Source organism: Osmerus eperlanus, chromosome 15 (assembly GCF_963692335.1).
Source record: "Osmerus eperlanus chromosome 15, fOsmEpe2.1, whole genome shotgun sequence".
Taxonomy (NCBI): Eukaryota; Metazoa; Chordata; class Actinopteri; order Osmeriformes; family Osmeridae; genus Osmerus; species Osmerus eperlanus.
Window position 1 is genome coordinate 14302130 of NC_085032.1, and position 20000 is coordinate 14322129.

At 45.4% G+C, this 20000-nt stretch overlaps 3 protein-coding genes and 1 long non-coding RNA gene across 5 annotated transcripts in view; 2 read left to right on the forward strand and 2 right to left on the reverse strand.

The window, feature by feature from the left end:
* Positions 1–1921, forward strand: part of LOC134035399 (vascular endothelial growth factor receptor 1-like) — a 6917-nt gene extending 4996 nt beyond the window's left edge. The window contains exons 11-13 of the mRNA XM_062480401.1: positions 1–53; positions 144–235; positions 398–1921. The exon at positions 1–53 is cut by the window's left edge and continues 23 nt beyond it. Coding sequence (XP_062336385.1) covers positions 1–53; positions 144–235; positions 398–566 — 314 coding nt within the window. The 3' untranslated portion in view covers positions 567–1921. The remainder of the gene's footprint in view (positions 54–143; positions 236–397) is intronic.
* A 34-nt stretch (positions 1922–1955) lies between these two features.
* Positions 1956–3596, reverse strand: LOC134035400 (uncharacterized). The gene is made up of 2 exons (XR_009932358.1): positions 3493–3596; positions 1956–3455 (listed from the first exon to the last, which is right to left on the reverse strand). It is a non-coding gene; the product is annotated as an uncharacterized LOC134035400 (long non-coding RNA).
* A 461-nt stretch (positions 3597–4057) lies between these two features.
* On the reverse strand, positions 4058–14330 carry pan3 (poly(A) specific ribonuclease subunit PAN3). 2 transcript variants are annotated; one of them, XM_062480396.1, is made up of 19 exons: positions 13935–14330; positions 13459–13808; positions 12602–12723; positions 12353–12425; positions 11888–11958; positions 11011–11155; positions 10612–10838; positions 10253–10357; positions 10069–10126; positions 9699–9860; positions 8930–9046; positions 8438–8539; positions 7682–7847; positions 7364–7451; positions 7140–7279; positions 6905–7034; positions 5528–5592; positions 5240–5378; positions 4058–4511 (listed from the first exon to the last, which is right to left on the reverse strand). In XM_062480396.1, exons 2-19 carry the CDS (start codon positions 13784–13786, stop codon positions 4371–4373), a joined length of 2379 nt encoding a protein of 792 aa, XP_062336380.1. In that variant the 5' UTR covers positions 13787–13808; positions 13935–14330; the 3' UTR covers positions 4058–4370. The 2 variants fall into 2 exon arrangements, with proteins under 2 accessions (XP_062336380.1, XP_062336381.1); XM_062480397.1 differs by lacking the exon at positions 13459–13808 and having other exon boundaries at positions 13935–14329.
* Positions 14331–16988: 2658 nt separating this feature from the next.
* The window catches only part of flt3 (fms related receptor tyrosine kinase 3), a 7770-nt gene continuing 4758 nt past the window's right edge, over positions 16989–20000 (forward strand). The window contains exons 1-9 of the mRNA XM_062479632.1: positions 16989–17109; positions 17200–17342; positions 17773–17912; positions 18110–18248; positions 18560–18737; positions 18951–19048; positions 19286–19394; positions 19633–19868; positions 19963–20000. The exon at positions 19963–20000 is cut by the window's right edge and continues 57 nt beyond it. Of these exons, the coding sequence (XP_062335616.1) occupies positions 17078–17109; positions 17200–17342; positions 17773–17912; positions 18110–18248; positions 18560–18737; positions 18951–19048; positions 19286–19394; positions 19633–19868; positions 19963–20000 (1113 nt within the window). The 5' untranslated portion in view covers positions 16989–17077. The remainder of the gene's footprint in view (positions 17110–17199; positions 17343–17772; positions 17913–18109; positions 18249–18559; positions 18738–18950; positions 19049–19285; positions 19395–19632; positions 19869–19962) is intronic.

Consider the following 20000-nt stretch of genomic DNA (forward strand, 5'->3'; position numbering starts at 1 on the left):
TGCCGCCTCAGACATTTGAGGAACTACCCTGCAGGGAACCATCTGACCCTGAAGTAAAGAACACTTTCAGAATCACACCGTCAAATACAAGTACAGAGAGGTGCAGGAAGGCTCTCCCTAACGTGCTGCCCTGTGTGTTTCAGGATGAGCAGAGTGACAGTGGCATGATCCTTCCCTCGGAGGAGCTCAGGTGCGTCACGTGGAGCAGCCGCACCAAGACCAGGAGCCTCAGCAGGTCACCACCTCACCTGACCCCTGACCCCTATCCCTCCACACCTTGATAAGCATTCAGTCCAAACAATGTTTGTCTGGCACAGCATGATGTCATTGCACCTGCAGAGTCAGGATCCTCCCGGTGGGCTGCATGGCTAACAGGGTCCTCCTTGTGTGCTTGCAGGTTCTTCACCATCGAGAAGTGCCGGGAAAGCCTGTTGCCCTGCATGTGTAACGACGGGACGGGTCTCCATGACGACGAGCCTCCCGTCCTCGCCTACGACTGTGACTCGGAGACGGACTGCTCCCCTCCCCCCGACTACAACTCCGCCTTCCTCTACCCCTCGCTCTGAAGACCCTAAAGCCCCTCTGACCCCAGCCTCCTAGCACAGCAACAACTGTCACCTCACCTTGGAGCTGTAGTACATTAGTAGTCTACCTCAGCCCCCTCATCTCATCATGGTTTTTCATCTCCGAGTCTATAAGGCTTCACAGGGTGAGGGCCAGACATCCTCTTTCATCATCATCAAAACCTGAACTGACTCTGTCCACTCCCTTCAACATTTCTTCCCCTCTGCAACTTCTCACCATCTGTTCTAGGGAGTCAGGTGGCTGAACGGTTAGGGAATCGGACTAGTAATCAGAAGATTGCAGGTTCGATTCCCGGCCGTGAAAAATGACGTTGTGTCCTTGGGCAAGGCACTTCACCCTACTTGCCTCGGGGGGAATGTCCCTGTACTTCCTGTAAGTCGCTCTGGATAAGAGCGTCTGCTAAATGACTAAATGTAAATGTTCTAACACCGTCTTCGTTGGCCACCTTTCCTCCTTCTCTCTACCTCTTTCACCACCCCAGACTTTTCACCGCTCCTCTCCTCTATCCATCCCCATCTCTACCATCACTACCCATGATGCAACACTTTCCATTCAAAGCTGCAAATCCTCCGCCCTCCCCCAGCGGTTTATCACAAATGCTGTAGTACAACATAGCTTCCTCAACAAGGCACCATTCCTTATTCCACTCAAACCCTCGGCCTGACTGAGGGTTTGCACCTTATACATAGAGGTTAGAACACAAAGATAATCCGTAAGATTACGACATCAAAGCGTGTTGAAAAAGGTCGACTAGCTTGAGTATGGTGTGTGTACTGTCTTCAACCAGCTTCAGGAGGTGTGACAGGCAGGTATCCACTTACTTTTGGCAATATAATGCAGATGCAGTAGACCTGTGACCTCTGAACAGGAGTTTATGCTTAGTTAGAGACAGAGTGCCAAGCCTTCTAAGAGCAGCTAAATAAGTGACAGTATTATTCTCACACATCAGCAAGTAGCCTTTCACACTTGTGAACTTTATCATAGCTAACATCTATATTGGTACCTAGCTACTACACCAAGTTTTAAGAAGAGGAACATCTAGTCAAAATAGAACAGAATCGAAAAGGTTCGCACTCACTTGTATGCTGGAAGATATTTGTAGAATAACGTATTATACTATATCCTATTTATTTTCATTTATATACCAGTACCAACGTGTTGCAGCTGTGGTGAAGATCCACCTGACAGTGTCCTGGGCCCGTCTACAACATGAACTGTATGACACACACCAGCCAGTCTGGAACACTGCCAACACCTTGTTTATTTTGCACTGTATGTATTCCAACACCTTTAAATGCTTCAAATAAAAAACGAGCACTCAACAAAATGTTGCAGTATAAATCGACAACACAAATGACAAAGACAAGGAATTCAGGTTTGGTATTCTTTATTAAAATACTGCTGTACACACAAATATTGCAAAATTTGAGACAATGGACACAAGAGGGGCATAAAACATACTAAGATGGTGATTGAAGGTGTGTGGGCCTGGCACAGGAATAACTAATATTACTGGAGTGTGTGTGCGATTATGCATGTGTGGGAGATAGGATGAAGGGTGTAGGCATGAGCCTTGAGTGTGTGGGCTAGGGAAACAGGTGTGTGTGTGTGTGTGTGTGTGTAAGGTAGTCTAAGCACCACATTGACCAAAATAAGTTTGTTATCTGATCATTTCATTACAAAGAGGAAATAGTTCATGATTCTAACAAAGCCAGCTCCCAAGCAGGTGTCAGAGACAGTTGCCCTTTAAACGCTGACCTGTGGTCAGTTTGACGCTTTCCTTCCTGGTGGTACAGCATCGGAATAACCAAGGTATCCTGGTCTTCCATCTGTGACTGGGAGCAACACATACTCACCCCACACAGCATCCCTAATGTTTACCCCACCCCACACAAAACAAAAACACTTTAAAAGGCATAGTTCACTCTTTTACCCTTATCCTGACATCCTTGTTTCCCCCAAAGACAGTTTTCTCTGGCATTACTTAGTTATGCTGTGTAACAATGTAAAATAAAAGGAATTGTCATTAAGCTTACAAGGAAGTGCCCAAGTAACCGAGCTAAAAACTGTCTGGAGGAATCAACAACAGTCATGTTGTTGGTAAAATAATGTATGTTGAGTGAGCTGTTCCTTAATGTCCCGCCCACACCACCTTAGTTCATCTATCTGACTGGAGAAAGGGTGGCCAATGACGGCCAAACACATTCTGTCATTGGGCCCCTCCAGCTGTCCGTCATCCTGAGAGAAATCCAAACCATCAAAATGAGTGCAACAGCCCCCGTGCCCCTCCCCCGCCCCCCCTGGAGCACCATCCGGTCGTCATGGGTGACAAAGTCAGAGATGTCACTACTCTGCGTCTCCAGCACGTTTGTGTCACATGATCTTAAAAGTCAAATAAAAACAAATCAACACTCTCCCCTTCTCCTTCCCTCCCTCCCACCCCCCTCCCCCACCCACCCACCCCTGCTGGAATTGGTCCACAGAATAAAATTGTGTTGAGGCAAAAAGTCTGTACTTCCATATCCCATCATGCATCACTGCACAACAGCTGAGCAAAAGAAGGGAACCAGCTAGAAAACCATCACAAAAAAAAGTGTTACTTAAGGGATGGGTGGGGAGGTTACAGAAAGAAAGAAAGAAAGAAAGGTAGGAAGGAAAGAGTCAGGAGAGAGAAATTTGAGGGACGACAAGTAGAAGAAGAAATGAAGAGCATTCCACAAAGAGGCAGAGCTGGCTCGTTTGAAGCAAGGCCCGGACCACAGGCTTCATCCTAGTTCTGGACAGACGGCCACACCCAGCAGGTCCATCCATCCAACCTCATGAATCCATCATTTGGGAATCAACAACGTCTACAACAGCATCCAGGACAGCTACACAGGAGGTCACATGACTCAGCGTCCAGGACACCTACACAGGAGGTCACATGACTCGGCCTCCGTAACAAACACGTACACAGCATCGTGAGAGCACATGCCTCAGTGCCAACAAAAACCACACCATTTAATGTCCCCCTGTTCTCACCCCCCCCCCCCCTGTTCTCACCCCCCCCCCCCCCCCCCCCCCCAGAAGTCAGTCCCCCCCATGCCCCCAGAACCCAGTGGTTTGTCCTTTCCGAGTGGGAACCTACAAGATGGAATGGGTTTCATCTCCCCTCTAAGCCAGGAGTGGTTTGTCCCGTCTCGTAGTGTGTTGGTATGAAGGCGTCTCCAGCAGGAATACATCTTTTTTTGTTTTTCTCTCTTTTTTTTAGAAAGCTGGGTTATTATCCGTCCTCAGTGTGTGTGTGACAGTGTGAGACGTTGCCTCTACATTGGTGCAACCCTGTAGGCCACTCACCAAAAAAAAAAGAAAAGATACAAAGAAATCTTAGTGCATCCTCCACAGAAAAATAATCATTAAAAAAAAATTGAATTGTAGAAATTAAAAGCAGGAAAGTCCAAAAACACAGTTTGTTTTCTTGTTTGTTTTGTTCCCCAAGTCTTAAAAAATAAAAAAAGAATAATTGTCAACATCCTCATCACAGCTTCCATCGTAAGTCCGTAACTTTTTTTTTTTTTTTTTTTTTTTACTCGTAGCTGCAGGGTTAGGAAAACTAAAAAAATACACTTTATAAAATCCTTCCTGGTGGACAGGACAGTGTATGTGACAGAGGTTCAGCAGGTCCCATCCATCTGCCCTCGCCACGCTGATGATGATGTCATCCCCATGCGCCTGCTTGTCCGCAGTAGTGCAATAATGTGTTCCGGTCCAGGCAGCCCCGCCTGTGGCCTGGGGAGGGAGGGCCTCTACTGGGGGCCTGTGGCAGCAGACTGCAGTTCCTGGAAGGTGCTGTCAAAGCAGCGCTTCAGGTCAGAGTAGGTCACCACCAGCACACTCTTCTCATCACGAGACACCAGGCTGATCTTCTCAGGCACGCCAGCGTCCAGCTACACACACACACACAGGTTAGATACAGCTCCTGGTATGACAATCCTTGTGAACCTCCAGATAGGAAGAACATAGAAACATAGGGTACGTACTCCGCATGTCAAATAGCACACGGCTCAAACGGAGGAGAAAAAAAGGGAGCAGGGATTCAAAGAGAAGGGGAGAGAAGCGAGAGAGACAGACAGAGTGAGAAAGAGACAGAGACAGAGAGAGACAGAGAGTGAGAAAGACAGAGTGAGAGAGACAGAGAGAGAGAGACAGAGCGCGAGAGACAGAGCACGAGAGAGAGCGAGAGAGAGACAGAGAGTGAGAGATCGAGAGAGACAGAGTGAGAGAGAGCGAGCGAGCGAGACAGAGAGAGAGCGAGCGAGCGAGAGAGAGCGAGAGAGAGAGCGAGAGAGAGAGCGAGAGACAGAGCGAGAGACAGAGCGAGAGACAGAGCGAGAGAGAGCGAGAGAGACAAAGCGATAGAGAGACAGAGCGAGAGAGCGAGAGAGAGACAGAGCGAGAGAGAGACAGAGCGAGAGAGAGACAGAGCGAGAGAGAGACAGAGCGAGAGAGAGACAGAGCGAGAGAGAGACAGAGCGAGAGAGACAGAGCGAGAGAGAGAGCGAGAGAGAGAGAGAGAGCGAGAGAGACAAAGCGAGAGAGACAAAGCGAGAGAGACAGACAGAGCGAGAGACAAACGGAGAGAGCGAGAGCGATTGAGGGGCCTGAGCAGACTAACTTTGTTGAGGCAGGAGACGATGTGGCTCAGGTCGATCCAGGGGCTCCCTGCCTCGGTCACCTGGTGGAACAGGTGGTCTCGGAACAACTTGAGCAGGTAGCGATCCCCCGTCTCTGACCACGTAGGGTCCTTCTGAAACCTGGACAAACACGCACGTCACACCACACCACAGGGAACTCAGCTGCAAGTCACCTTACATTGAAACCTGCTTTGGTTCATTTGAAACGTTTAAAACACTGTGAAGGAAAAGAGGCAGAAGTTGGGAGAGTTAGAAAAGGATGTTCTTACTCTGGCCTCTCATTGATGGTTCCCAGTTTGGCCAAGAGACGGAAGAGGCGGCCATTCTGCACCTCCTGCAACCAACACAGGAAGCACGACCATGAGGGAAATACTACACTCTCCCAAAACCCTCCACTGAGATACCCTCCCCCCCTCAGGTAAACCTCCTCCCCTCAGGTAAACCTCCTCCCCTCAGGTAAACCTCCCTTCAATCTGAAGCAGTGCTGCTTTGTGGCTGTATCGCTCCCACTAGTTGGTGGTGTCAGGGGGCGACGTGACTCACGACACCCTGGTTTGGAGTTCAAATGATCAGATGTGACTCAAAAGTGCGGTTTGATGATCTGTGAGTGCACTGCTATTTCCGGGCGCATGACCCGGCGGAACACGCTAGATTAGCTCCGACAGCAGAAGCTGCGATAGGCCAAGTTACCCAGCCAGCAATCTCAAACACTTTTACACAAGAGCATTTCCATTTAATTAACCAAAACAAAGGAATTTAAATCGACTAAAACCACGATGGAATCAGCCGACCGTCGATAGACGATATTACCCAACCCTACCCTGGTGCGTGTGTGTAAGTCATTACCCAGACCATGAACAATCACAAAAATACACACCAAACTCTGCAGTGCCCTAGTTTCACACAATGGCATGTGTGTATGTGTGATGAGCAGGTGTTATGTATAAAGTGTGTATTTGTTTTTTTAAAGCCACAAACATTTTCTATAAACATTTAAAAAAAAAAACGACATACACACATTGTAAAACCTTGTTAAAAGCCTTGTTAACAGTCTCCATAATAGGCCCTTTACCCAGCATAGTCATACTGATCAACGTTTTGACAACAGAAGTGTGACAGAAACAGGAACCCCAGCTACAGCAGCAGAACTGTGCATGCACATCTTCATCAACACTCGGATGGGGGTGGATGATGGATGACAGGAATGAGGAAGAGGAGGGGTGCGAAAAAGACAGAAGAATAACAGAACAGAAAGGTGGTGGTGAGAAGCTGAAGAAGCTGTGGTCAGAACTCAGAATGCGCTGCACAGCCTGTCACCACGGCACCCTGCATCACCACGGCACCCTGCATCACCACGGCACCCTGCATCACCACGGCACCCTGCATCACCACGGCACCCTGCATCACCACGGCACCCTGCATCACCACGGCACCCTGCATCACCACGGCACCCTGCATCACCACGGCACCCTACATCACCCTGCATCACACACTGCAGCAGCACGCAGGACCAAAATAGGCTCCATGACCTGGAAAACACATCCTACCATGTGTCCTACTTACACACACACACACACAAGCGTGTGACACACACCCTCGCTCGCATAGCAAAGCCAGAAGCAGCACCACGAGGCGTGTTTGCGTACCTTGGCCAGGTCTTCCTCTATGACATCGTTCCTCATCTGCGAGGCGTCCAGCTGAGTGTAGAAGCGGGCTCCGATCATGGGCATGATGTCATTGACGCTGCGCAGACGTGACTGCTCAGTCAGCAGGTACCTGCACACGAGCACAGGCAGCCTGGCTCAGAGGGGGCTTAGGAAGGCGTGCGTGCGTGCGTGCGTGCGTGCGTGAGAGAGTGCTTGTGCATGTGCACTTCCTTACAGGATGAGGTTCTTGAGGTCTGATGAGTAGTTGATGGACACCAGCTCCATGGCCTTCTGCAGGTTCTCCCTCTGAATCCCAGCCAGAGAGTTACACGCCAGAGCCAACACCACTTTGCCCAGGGAGATGAGATCTGCTTGCTACACACACACACACACACACACTCTCTTAGTACACAGATGACACCCTTTTTCTCAACATGGTATCTGGTCAAAGTTTTATACCTGATACTGTGGCATAAGGGCCAGGTGGTTTGTCTGACTGTTGTCAAATGTTAAGACGTCAAACACCCCGACACAGTTTACCCGTAACCTGCAGAGGACAGGGTGACAGAGAATGAGGGCAGGGTGAGAACAGCTATATACGGGTTGTGAACCCGTTTATGTTGTGCTTTATATGTGTTTGCTGCGTACACTTGTTGATGTTTCTCTCTTACCGCACTTACCATGGTAACACGGAGCTGATCCTGTTACTACGCTTTACATCCGTTGCCTTGAATGATGCAAAATGTGTCTGAATGCAATGGATGGGTGTGTGTGTACCTGGTTTTGCCAGTGATGAGGATCTTGCTGGGGTCCATGACCCGGCAGGCGAGGCCAGCAGTGTGGATGGTGCGAAGGGCTGAGCTGAGCTGGACGATGTAAGCCCAGATCAGAGACTCGGGGAGAAGGCCGGCGTGCTGTCTTGGTGGTGGAGGCTCATGCTGGCCTGCACAAAGACACCGGAAAACGTTCAACCACATTTCCAGATCTCTTCACAAACTAGTTATCGGATAGTGTCCCAACCCTATGGGGGCCCCCCGTAGGGTTGGTGTGTGTCGGCCAGTGTGTCGTACACACCGGCCGGTGTGTCGTACACACCGGCCGTTTTTTGTTGTTGTTTCGTTCTGGGTTCTTAATGTACCGCAAGTGAATGCAGCTGACATAGGATTCACTTTCAGCCACAGACCCTCCCCCCCCCTTTCTGAGTCTCAGACACACACACCACTGTCACATTTTGTAATTTTCTGCTACTTTGGCCATCTCCGTTTTTGTAGTTGAGCAGCAGCAAAATAACTGCAGAGATAATTGTATTTCCATGTTGTTATAGCCGATTATCATGTAGGTAGTCTAGGCCTCCAGCCAGCGCTCTCGGATTCAATGTTTTCCTTTCATTAATCAGTTTTTGTACTGTTGATGTTTATGCTGCCATTTAAAAATCAACTCCTTGTGTGTGTGTGTGTGTGTGTGTGTGTGTGTGTGTGTGTGTGTGTGTGTGTGTGTGTGTGTGTGTGGTTGGAGTGGGGGATGGTAACTAACCCCACTTCCTCTTGGTGAAGTAGGAGTCAGCAGCTGGGTCGTTGAAGTGCCTGCTGAACATGGTCTCTGCACCAGCATGGAAGTCGTAGGAGAACACCAGAGCTGGAGACAGACAGATGCATGATGGGTAACCCACAGATGCATGATGGGTAACCCACAGATGCATGATGGGTAACCCACACAGACCTGCGACGACAAGGCTGGTGTACCCTTCTGTCATCGCCAACATGAAAGTAAGGAAGGCAGGCGTACACAGACACAGAATAACTCCCCATGTCCCAAAATTATGAAACACGGTATAAATATATCTCCAATCGGTTTCATCGTAAAAATATTTACAGTTGGGGGGTTTTTTTTTGGGGGGGGGGGGTCAGTTCCCTGATCAATCCATCACATCAAATTGTTAGATTCATTAGACCCTGAGGAGACCCTGTAAGACCTGAAGAAGACATTTTGTGTTGTTTTCGAAAGACACACAGAGGACAGACTCACAGTGGTCTCCAAAGGCCTTGGTGGTGAACACCTCCCTCAGCGTCACAGCGTTGGAGTGTTGGATCTTCTTCCACATGTCCACCAGCATCATGCACTTGGTGTTCACCAAGCGGAACCCTGAACAAAGTCACACAGGGGAATCAACAAGAGCCACTTCACAAAGGAACTGTTAAACACAACACAGTGAGTCAGTGGATCACTGACTCAAGATGGGAGAATCTGCGACATATAAAAACAGAAAACACAAGCTGCTTTGCATATGTGGCTCCTACACCCATAGATATATATAAACACTAGATGTCTCGTCCGCGTTGCCGGACAACGGAGTCGAACGTCCACACATGGCGGCCATCTTGCTACAGTCAACTCGCTCTCCCATAACATTGTGTTGATGCTACATGTACTTTTTAAATGACCATAACTTGCTCAATTTTCAACCGATTTTGAAACGGTTTGGTTTGTTATCAACGTCAGAGATGTCGGTATGCCACTGCATACTTATGAATAATTATGTTATTTAAAAAAAAAAATAGAATAGAAGTATGCAGTGGCATAACGACATCTCTGACGTTGATAACAAACCAAACCGTTTCAAAATCGGTTGAAAATTGAGCAAGTTATGGTCATTTAAAAAGTACATGTAGATTCAACACAATGTTATGGGTGAGCGAGTTGACTGTAGCAAGATGTCCACCATGTGCGGACGTTCTAGACTCCGCCGTAAGACATCTAGTGTTTATATATATCTATGCCTACAACTTCCTCTCACCCTGTATTCTCCTCAGGCAGTACGGTAGATCATCCTTGCTGTTGACCGCCTTGTAACAGGAAGTGATGTAGCTGAAATTGCTGGTCTTCTGCATGCGATTGGGTGGGGGGACGGGCTCCAATGGAAACAGGCTGTGGTAGCTGTCCACTTCTGAGGGGACACCTGGGAGACCGACAGGAGGGGCAAAACACAACAAAGAGTGTGGAAACGTACACATTGTGAGTATGTCCTACATACAGGAACAAACCTCAATGTGGGTCAGTCCATACTTTTTCTGAGACCAACCAACCACACGGTCAAAACCGTTTCATGTGGTAAACGAGAGCCATGACTCCAACCTGCTGGACGGTTGGTGTGATTGATGCCTTACCTGGGTTTTCTGACTGGTCTATCTGGGCCATGGTTATTAAATGTCTGTTGATCAGCTCCTGGAAGGAACCGTAGGATATGAGACCAGAGATGAACTCCACAGCAAAGAAGACAAGGTGTGTATGCGTGTGAGGTGGGGGGGGGGGTGATACACAGACAGGTGGAGGAGCCGAGGATGCGTGTACCTGTCGGAGTTCATCTGCCATGAAGAAAGACGGGGCATTGGCTTTGGGCTGCATGTAGGCCACATGTGGAGCAGTAGGGGGGTAGATATGGTAGGTAGGAAACACCTGGGAGGACAGGAAACCAGCAGCCACACTCAGAACAGCGCTTCCCATTTATGAAGAAATCACAAACTAAAAAAAGAAAATGAAGTTGATGGATGGTGCTTTTAAACTGCCATTACGAAAAGGTTCTCAAAAGACACTTCAGTTAAGCACCGAAAATGGGGGGGGGAAAAACTAACATGGTTTTGAGAAGACAGCACACACAGAGAATGGAGAGGGCGATCAGTTACCAAGGAGATTACAAAAACGGGACATACCATCCCAGCCATGGGTGCAGGGGTGTTGTCAGTGTAGAAGTAGGTAGTCCCCCCCACTGTCTCCTTCTGGATGATGTGAGCTGCGAGCTGGTCGGAGGCGCTGGTGGGCACCATGTAATTGGCTGGGTTGGGGTTGGGGGTGTGGCTCCGTCGGCGCGGGGCAGGTGAAGTGTGGGGCGTGATCTTTGGGGAGTGGAGGGGAGAGGACCCCGCGGACAGAGACATCCCTTCACAAGAAACCAAAGAGAGACCAGATTATTGATAACCCATTCTGAGAGACTTGGTTCTCAATGGAACTATAAAAAGACGACCGTGACCATGCAGAAGAAAACTTAAAAAGAGCATAGGGAAGACTTCAGTTGTGGACTACGCGATTGTCAGTCATCTGGTTTGTCTCACCGGGAGAGAGGGCAGCAGCCGTGGAGCCGCTGAGAGCGGGGTGAGGGAAGAGGGGCGACGGGAAGGCTGGCACACTAGACTGGGCCATGGAGGCTATGCGAGGGACGCCTTTGGGGATGAACTCACTGGCTGTCGGGTTAGGGGCCTGGAGACGCATGAGGATAGAAAGCAATTGATGTGTTATGTTCAGATCCATAAAGTTTAATTACTCTCCTAGAATAAAATGATAAAGATTAATGACGCATACCTATAGAATTATAAGGATCTCTGTGTGTCTGCGGCTCGATTATCTTGTGAACTGGGCACTGTGCGAAATTGAAATGCTGCAGGTGTATGGCTTAGACCCCGAGTATATGCAGTGTTGACTGCCCGCAGTAAACAAACATAAGTATATAAACTTGTTCACCGTTTGTTGAAAACACAGCAACTAGACTCAGAAACTGGCTACTGCATACAGAACGGATTTCCAAAGAAACCAACCGGCACAGACTCCACTTTGTTTGTTCAACATTTTATTTCTCACATCGCTAAAGGCTAAGAGTCAAGGTTCTGACATACGAGGAAGCCATTGAGGGGTGAAAGCCTGGGTTAGCTTTATATTCAAAGCGTTACAGAAGCTACCTAGCTAAATAGCCAAACTAGATATAGTCAGGCTTTCAGAAACCAACTATAGCTTGCAAGCTACCCAGTGTGTACCTAAATGACTAAATACGGAAAGGTACAAAATAATGTGTATTCTGTCTTTTTAACAAGCAACCAATGAAATATACACCATGAGCACTGCACTAGTATAAGTAAAAGAGGGAAAGCTCAATTTGATTCAAGGTTATTTCAATTTCCTTGATAAGAGTTCGAGAACAGATGTTGATTTGCTTACCTTTCTCCTTTGAGATATGCTTAGGGCACCAAAATCACCAAAGAGTGAAGACGAGGGGGAATTCACTGGATCTGGATCAGTAAAGATAAATTCATATTATTATTTTTTTAAACAAGGTATTTCCAAACATAAAAACACCCTGAAATAGAATCAAATGCATTAGATATCTCAAATCTAAGGTTGCAAGATTGGATCTTTAAGTAAGGTTTCCAGGGGTGTTCTGTAATATTCCACACATGCATGTTCACTTTCATTATACTACACTAGCGAGTCAGGTGGCTGAGCGGTGAGGGAATCGGGCTAGTAATCCGAAGGTTGCCAGTTCGATTCCCGGTCATGCAAACTGACGTTGTGTCCTTGGGCAAGGCACTTCACCCTACTTGCCTCAGGGGAATGTCCCTGTACTTACTGTAAGTCGCTCTGGATAAGAGCGTCTGCTAAATGACTAAATGTAAATGTACTCACCATGAGTGCTGTGGCTATAGTTCTTGGCACCATCATTGATTAGACTGGGAGAGCTGCTGCTGCTGGTAATTCTCTATTGATAACAAAGAGGATGCAGATTCAAAAAAAAGCTCATGATCACTATCTAGTTTTGTATGGTCTTATATGTGCAGAAGCCCTGCAAGTTTCTGACCTCACACGACAGTTTAGACAAAGTGCATGAAGGGAGCTCACAGTCTCCTTACTTATCTACCGTCTCAATGTTATTACCTGCATCATGGTGTATTTAGACTCTGCAGGGCTTCCAAATCCATTAACTCCGATGAAGCTGCTACTAAAGTATGAGTTGGTTAGATTGCCCTCACTCAGGGTCCCGACCTCCATCCCAGTGACTGTGGACAAACGGCTTTTAAAACAAACTTCAAATCATAAAAAATAAAAAACGATCTACAAATGCTAAGGCACTATACCAAATATGCATTTATACTTTGCGCTTCCGCACATACAGATATAATATTATAGATTTTGGAAGCATAATTGATCATTATCATTGCTACTGATCCATTCAAGTCAATTGCAGTAATCAATCCAGTCAGTGCATTATGATTTGTTTACTTTCTAGGTGAGTGTAAGAGATTTGTATCTGTAACTTAGTTATGAAAAAGGGGGGAAACTGAACGTGTGTTGATCACTGCACGGTTTAACCAATCACAGAGCTGCTTGGAAGGGACGTAAACTAAGCTAGCTAGCTAACTTAGCCAACTAGCTAATATTAGCTGTCAATTTGTGCCCACTCACCACGGACCAATAACACAAACCAGGTTTACTGAAACGACTGCCCATTAGACCGAATCTACCACACGCCAATAGATAACCATGTAGTGTCCACCATAACCACACCGTATGACAAGTTAGCAAATTGTTTAGAGTGTTAATGTAGCTAGTGGTAGAATTTAAAAGACATAGCTTAGCATCCCACGTTGTTTTCGAGGGGAAAGAGGCCTCAAAAGAATCCTCGGTGATAATTTTAACAAAGCCCATTGCTAGGCCCAAAACTAACTACATTTGAGGCCGTGTCAGCAAGGCCTTGTTGTGTTGGAAAGGAAACAAAGCTTAGGCACACTCACTGGTTAACAACTGTCCCTCTAGAGCCGTGCCTGCAGGCCCCAGAGATTCGCCCTTTTTAGGGACATTCGTTCCCCCACCGCCCGCTGCTGTTCCACCGAGTGAATACCCCGCTCCTGTCACGGTTCCCCCTGCCATGGATAGGGGGACAGGGCTGCCTCCGCCGTGCATAGACAGGCTTGCCATTGACGGATCCTCGTGCAAGAACTGACACTCGTCCCCATAAAAGCAAGTCTTGTCCTTCGCGTAATATCGGCAAAACTTCACCTTGATGTTAGTTATTCCAATACCCCCAAGCGGAGCAGCTGAAGCTGGGAGTCCACTGTTCATGGCACCGCTGCTGCTGCCACCGCTGCCGCCGGAAGATATTCAAACATAGAGAGACGCCGATATAGCTAGCGGAATGGCTTGCAAGCAGGTTCACTAAATTGTCGAAGCGATATGATTACAGCGTACCTAAAATGCCTACATTACTCACATTATCTGTGTATATTACAAAGAATGTTGAAAAGGACACCGCGTTCGCTGAATCTTGGTCGTCGTTATTGTCGCTATCCATGCAGCTGGCCTTGGAAGCTAGCTAGCCTGTTGTTGAGCCTCGTTCACGCTCTTGTTGTTGTTTTCTGCTCTCTGGCTATTCCGCTAACACTAGCTAGCATTGCTATGCATTGTGGGTAGCTTTTCTCGTAGTCTCTAGTCAAGTGAGAGGGAAGATTCGCAATGTTTAGAGTCTTTCTCTTGCAAAATATTGCAAGCTACGTTTAAAGGCGAGGCATGTGCCTGGCTCTATAGACAAAACAAACTATCTCCGTGTGAAAATTATTAGTTTATCTGTGACCATACGCCAGCCCAGACCTGGCAATGATAACCACAATGGCGATGTCTTCAATTATCATCTTTTGACGCTTTGATGTTTTACCTCTGATGTCACGTTTCGATCTGTCACATTGTTTCCATTGTTTGGACCTTCACTGTTGAATTTGACTTAAAGACTGCTTTGCTCAACTTTGTTGTGTCTTATTGTCAACTATTCGAAATATATCAAATTGAACTCATCGTGTAATTTGTTAATGACATAAAACAACCAAGATAATACATGTATTAAGGTATTTTCTGCACACGTATTAATCAAAATAATTGTTGACATTTGAACCATGGCATTTTACATACCTTTGTTAAACAAAACCTATAAATGGTACAATTTTTACATGACTTTGTAAGAGCTACACCAACTGCTTTAGTAATATAGATGAGGGGTAAGCGACACCTGACTCAACGATGGGGTCTTTGGGAAAGTTACAGTAGCCTACATGAAAAGGAATAGGCACCCACCCTATAGTTCAGTCTAAAAAGGTAACAAAAAGTGTCAGGTAAATGCGTCACTTGGTTACACGATTCTTGTTTAAATATGTTATCTATCCTTCAGGACAATGCATTCTCAGTCATAGACTTGACCGTCTTTTTAAAGTGATTAATATATACTTTTTTATAGGTTATATAAAGCTAAGCTACTGTGATAGTGCAAAGGATTTTTTGCTATCCAGCTGAAGTGGCCTAAAAGGAGAAAAAAAAAGAACTGTATTGGTGACCGCATAATTTCCCTGAAAATAAGTGATATAGTCACGCCTCAACCAAATACATATTTCGTGTTGTCCTCTCTCACAATTTAGTATGTGTCCCTGTTATAGCCTAAGCATCAATGCCATGTGCAGAGAGGGAGGAGCTGTAATTGGTGAGTGACTGAAATCCATAAACGGTGTACCATTTCACCGACATTAGTAGTCATATTAATATTTGTATGTCTCTGGATGACCGTGTCTGCTAAACAAATAAAATGCAGCCTAAACTTGAATCCTAAATTGTTTGTTTTTCTATCAATATGTTTGTCCTAAGATACACGGGTTTTTTTTTTGGTTTTTTTTACAGGTACACTCTTGCACTTTTTGAGTTTCATGTTGTTTAATTGTAACTTGTTTAACAGCATGCTCTTATGGTTCTTCCCTTTGGCACTTATTTGGTTTTTCACAATGTATGCTTCATGTTTTGGCTGCTCGCAATGTTTGGGGCTATCTCGTTGTTATGATCAGTGACCTATGCTCTTTTGTAAAGCTCTCTCTTGGAAGTCGCTTTGGATAAAAGCGTCTGCTAAATGCATAAATGTAATGTAAATGTAACATGTAAATTTTGTTCATGATTTCTCTCGTTTTCTGTCTCTAGCTGTGCTTGTGCTGTGCACAGTCATAGCGCACTGTGAACTTTCGTCGCAGCAAGGAGAAGAATTTTGTCTAACCAAACCAGAGGTAAGAAAACTATTAAGGCACCGTGAATAATATACATTCCAGGAACCGCAAATGTGGCGCGTAAAGCCAATTAAACGGACTTGTTTCTTCTACCTATAAGCCTAGTCTAATTCATGTCCTTATTGGGATAATCGTTTTGCGTGCAGGGAACAAGACAAAAACTAAACTCATCTCGCAAGTGTCCCAAAGACGCACATCATAATTATTGTTTAATTCCTTATGTTCTAATCGATAATTACATGACAGCAAGCAATTATGAACTCTCTCTCTTAAACCCACTTGCACACCGAATGAGTTTTACATTATCAGTGGCAACGTTACTAATTGGCAAATTAATTTAAAGTGTAATTGTTTAAAAATTACTTTTTTATTTCTTACAGGGACGAACATGTGTTTTACCAGAGCACATTCTGAATGATACTATCATACTCGAGTTTGTTGCGGGCCAGAATGTCCAGATCACACCAAGCAATGCTTCTGGAGACCGTATCTGCACTTGGACCCATGGAGTCGACATGTTACATACACTGTGAGTGTGTGTGTGGCTTATAATTTGACAAATGTTTACAATGTAAAAATAATTTGTTGTGATTTCATATAGTGAAAATCGTTTAATCATCTCTGAGGATCATTCTGGAAGTTATATCCTGGAATGTGAGAGGAACGCCGTCAAGTCCTCGTGCACCATCTCTCTAATAGTCCGACCAGCAAGTAAGTGAAAGCCAGCCCTCTCCAAATCTCTTTATCCCCACTACTAAGCTTTATTTCTTTGATATGTTGATTCAAAATCCCAAATCCGTCTTATTTGCATTTTAAAAACATCTCAGAAGTGAGCTATACTATCTAATTTCCCATTTTCTTCAAACATTACATCTAGGTTACTCTATAGCTGTCTGGTCTGTCTTGTCTACTGATTAATTGTCTTCCATTATATCTATTATATCTACCATCGACCTTTTCACCTTTTCACTCATTACCTGCTTTGCATGTCAAAGAGAATGTTTTTGGTATCATGTTGTAGCCATGTTATATTTCTTACAAGGTGTATTTCTCATTGTGTTGGTAACTTTAATCAATTCCTAACCATTAACCTCCCTTCCTTCATACCTGCAAACTCAAAATTGAGACACGCTATCTTATTTTGAATTACGTTCAAACATTATAGTTCCTTTTATTTGATTCTATTTGAAAACACAACATTTCTCATGATTTATTCTTGGTTTAAGGAAGCCCCACAACACCACAAATACATTTGAAATTGAGAACAAGAGGCTTCACACCTTTCTTCCAGTGTGTCTCAGAGGGCACTCCAGCACCGGACATGTTATGGTTCAACAGCCCTGCAGAGAAAGAGTAAGCTGGCAACAAAAGCCTGTTTAAAAACATACAGTATTGCATTCCGTTGCATAATTAAAGTCCACCTCTGTTTATCCTCTTTACTAGTAATGGAGATGAAGGAGAAGGTCAATCAAAGGACAATGGCAAAACAGAAAGTACTGTAAAAAGTAGAAGATATCCTCAAACAGCGGTTATCTGCTGCGCAAAAAACAACCAAGGAGAAAAATGCTCCCAGCTATTAGATTATGGTAGGATGAGACATCATGATGATATTTACATTTAGTCATTTTGCAGACGCTCTTATCCAGAGCGCCTTATAGTAAGTACAGGGACATTCCCCCCGAGGCAAGTAGGGTGAAGTGCCTTGGACACAAGGTCATGTGGCACGGCCGGGAATCGAACCAGCGACCTTCTGGTTACCAGCCCGATTCTCTAACTGCTCAGCCACCTGACTCCCTAGTTATAGGCCATGATATTTTAACTTGATGTTCAACATGCCAACACCCCACACACACACCTCACACAAACACACACACACACCCCACACACACACACACACCCCACACACACTGACAAAGAGTATTGTTCCAAAGAGCACCGAAAGAAGATTCCTGATGGCCTCTGTGTTTAACCTTGTTGATTTGTGTGTGTGTGTGTGTGTGTGTGTGTGTGTCTTAGACATGGACAAAAGCTCTAGTTTGGATGAGGCTCTTGAGGTCACTGTGAGCCCTGGTCAATCCCTGCTGCTTCGCTGTAGAGCAAAGAAAGTCGGGAGTCGGTGGCTGACAAGCGTGACTAGCTGTACTGGAAAAGAACAAGTAATTTTCATCAAACAGTTCAAAAATGTTTACCACAATGTGTTAGTCAGTAATAACTATTTTCAATCTTTTAAAATCCCTCACATTTATCTTGCTCTAGCTTTAATATGCTGCATACAGTCCTCCTAAATGGCATCTCATTAGCAGGTCATTGTTTGTGAACAAACAGGATGTCCCAATGTTATCTTTTTCGCCAGGTTTGCAAAGGAGTCTATCAATATTCTCTAACATGGGCAAGTTTCCTGTACTTTAAATCTATCAATGTGAACAACACTGGCATCTACACCTGCATGGCTGACAACAGTACAACCAAGTCTGTTCGTGTGCAAGTGTTCGGTGAGCAGAACGAGATTGACTTGTCCTTGATCTACTCCGCTATATCGTCTGTCTCTACTCATTCACAGCCCCATATCTCTCCCATACACCTTTTAACTTATTCTCCCCTTTGCATGTTGGACCAAAGACAATGTTTTTGGTATTCTAATGTAGGCATATTATATTTTCTTTATATTTGAAGGCGTATCACTCGTTGTATTGCTAACTCTTCTTGATTCTTTAATCATCAAGCTCCCTAGTGTTAAAACGAAGATATCAACACCACACAGGTCAATCGGTATCTGACACAAACAGTGGTTTTGTCTCTTTAGATGGGGAGTTCATTCATGTCCAGGCCAGGGAGAACATCACCATCACAGCTCAGCAGGAACCAAACTTCTGCCTGCAGGCCACTGTCTTGTCTGTCCCGACCCTCCACCACTGCTATTGGCTGGGCCCAGACGGGAAGCAGACCTCATGCCCAAAGCCCAGTAACCTGTGGATGAACAGGTGGAGTTATTAACAGTGTCCCTCTGTAGAATATAATAAAATACAGTGGAATAGAAATGGTAGAATAGAATATAGTAGACTAGACTACAGTCCAACAGAATAAAATATTCAAGAACCAGAACACAAAATAGGCTCGTAATTGGGGACAGTTAGAATATTAGGACCTAATCTTGAATACTTTACTCTATTTTTCCCCTCTTTCTGACCCATCAGTACTCCAAAGCTGTGTGGTGTTAGTCCAGGGGTGTACCATCTCCACCTAGAGGCAGGAGGACAGAAACAAACAAAGACCATGTCACTGTGTGTGTCAGGTGAGAGACACTCATGGGGGAGCCCAAAGAAATGAAAAGATCCGTCTTAAAAAGCACTCAGTGTATTTCAGACACAAACAAAATACAGCGTCTGTCATGTGTCCGTGCCTGAGAAGGCCTGTGAATATTTATTTGATCAAATAAAATAAAAATCAAATCAAATAAAAATAAATACAAAATAAAACACAGGACAACAACTGTTCATAGCGAAATGTGTCATTGTGTGTCGGAACATAGATTCTCCAGTCATCCACCTCAATAAGGATGGAGAGAACGTCACCTGTGAGACAAATATGGCCGTCCCTTTGACACTTGCGTGGATGTCCTGCCCTCTGAGTGCTAACAGGTACGTCTCTGCTGCTTGTGATGGAGTGGATCATCTGGATGATGCAAACCTAAGCCAGAGGCCAATCCCTTGAATCCATTCTTCCCTCTTTCTGTGGAAGAGCTTTTCTCCGTTACTGCACAGCTTTGTAGAAAAACACATATTCAGACATGATTCATCAAACCTTTTCTCAAGAAAGGAACAGCACAATACATTGATCATTTTTTTTACTTGTTAACGGCACTTTGTCTCACTACAGCTGTCGCTTCGAGTCAGATTTTGCCCCCTGGAAGGAGATCAGCGCCTCTTCTTTGCCTCAGTACTTTGACTCACACCAGTTCTGTCACAAGAGGGTCCTCAGCTCTCTGAATTGGACCAGTGTGACAGGCTTCATTGTCAAGTGCTGCATCGCAAACTCTGTCCACTCTCAGTGTAGCAGCCAGCTTCTCCATTTGAACCAGCCTTTGATTCAACATTCAACACAACATAAAACAAGTACTTTAATCGTAGCTACATTGTCTACATTATGAGTTGCGACAGTTGTATGGATGACATGGTAGCTTATCAGATACGTTGTTCTGTGTTCTAGTTCCCAGCTCTCCTCTCCTGAGGGTGTGCAGTCTGGTG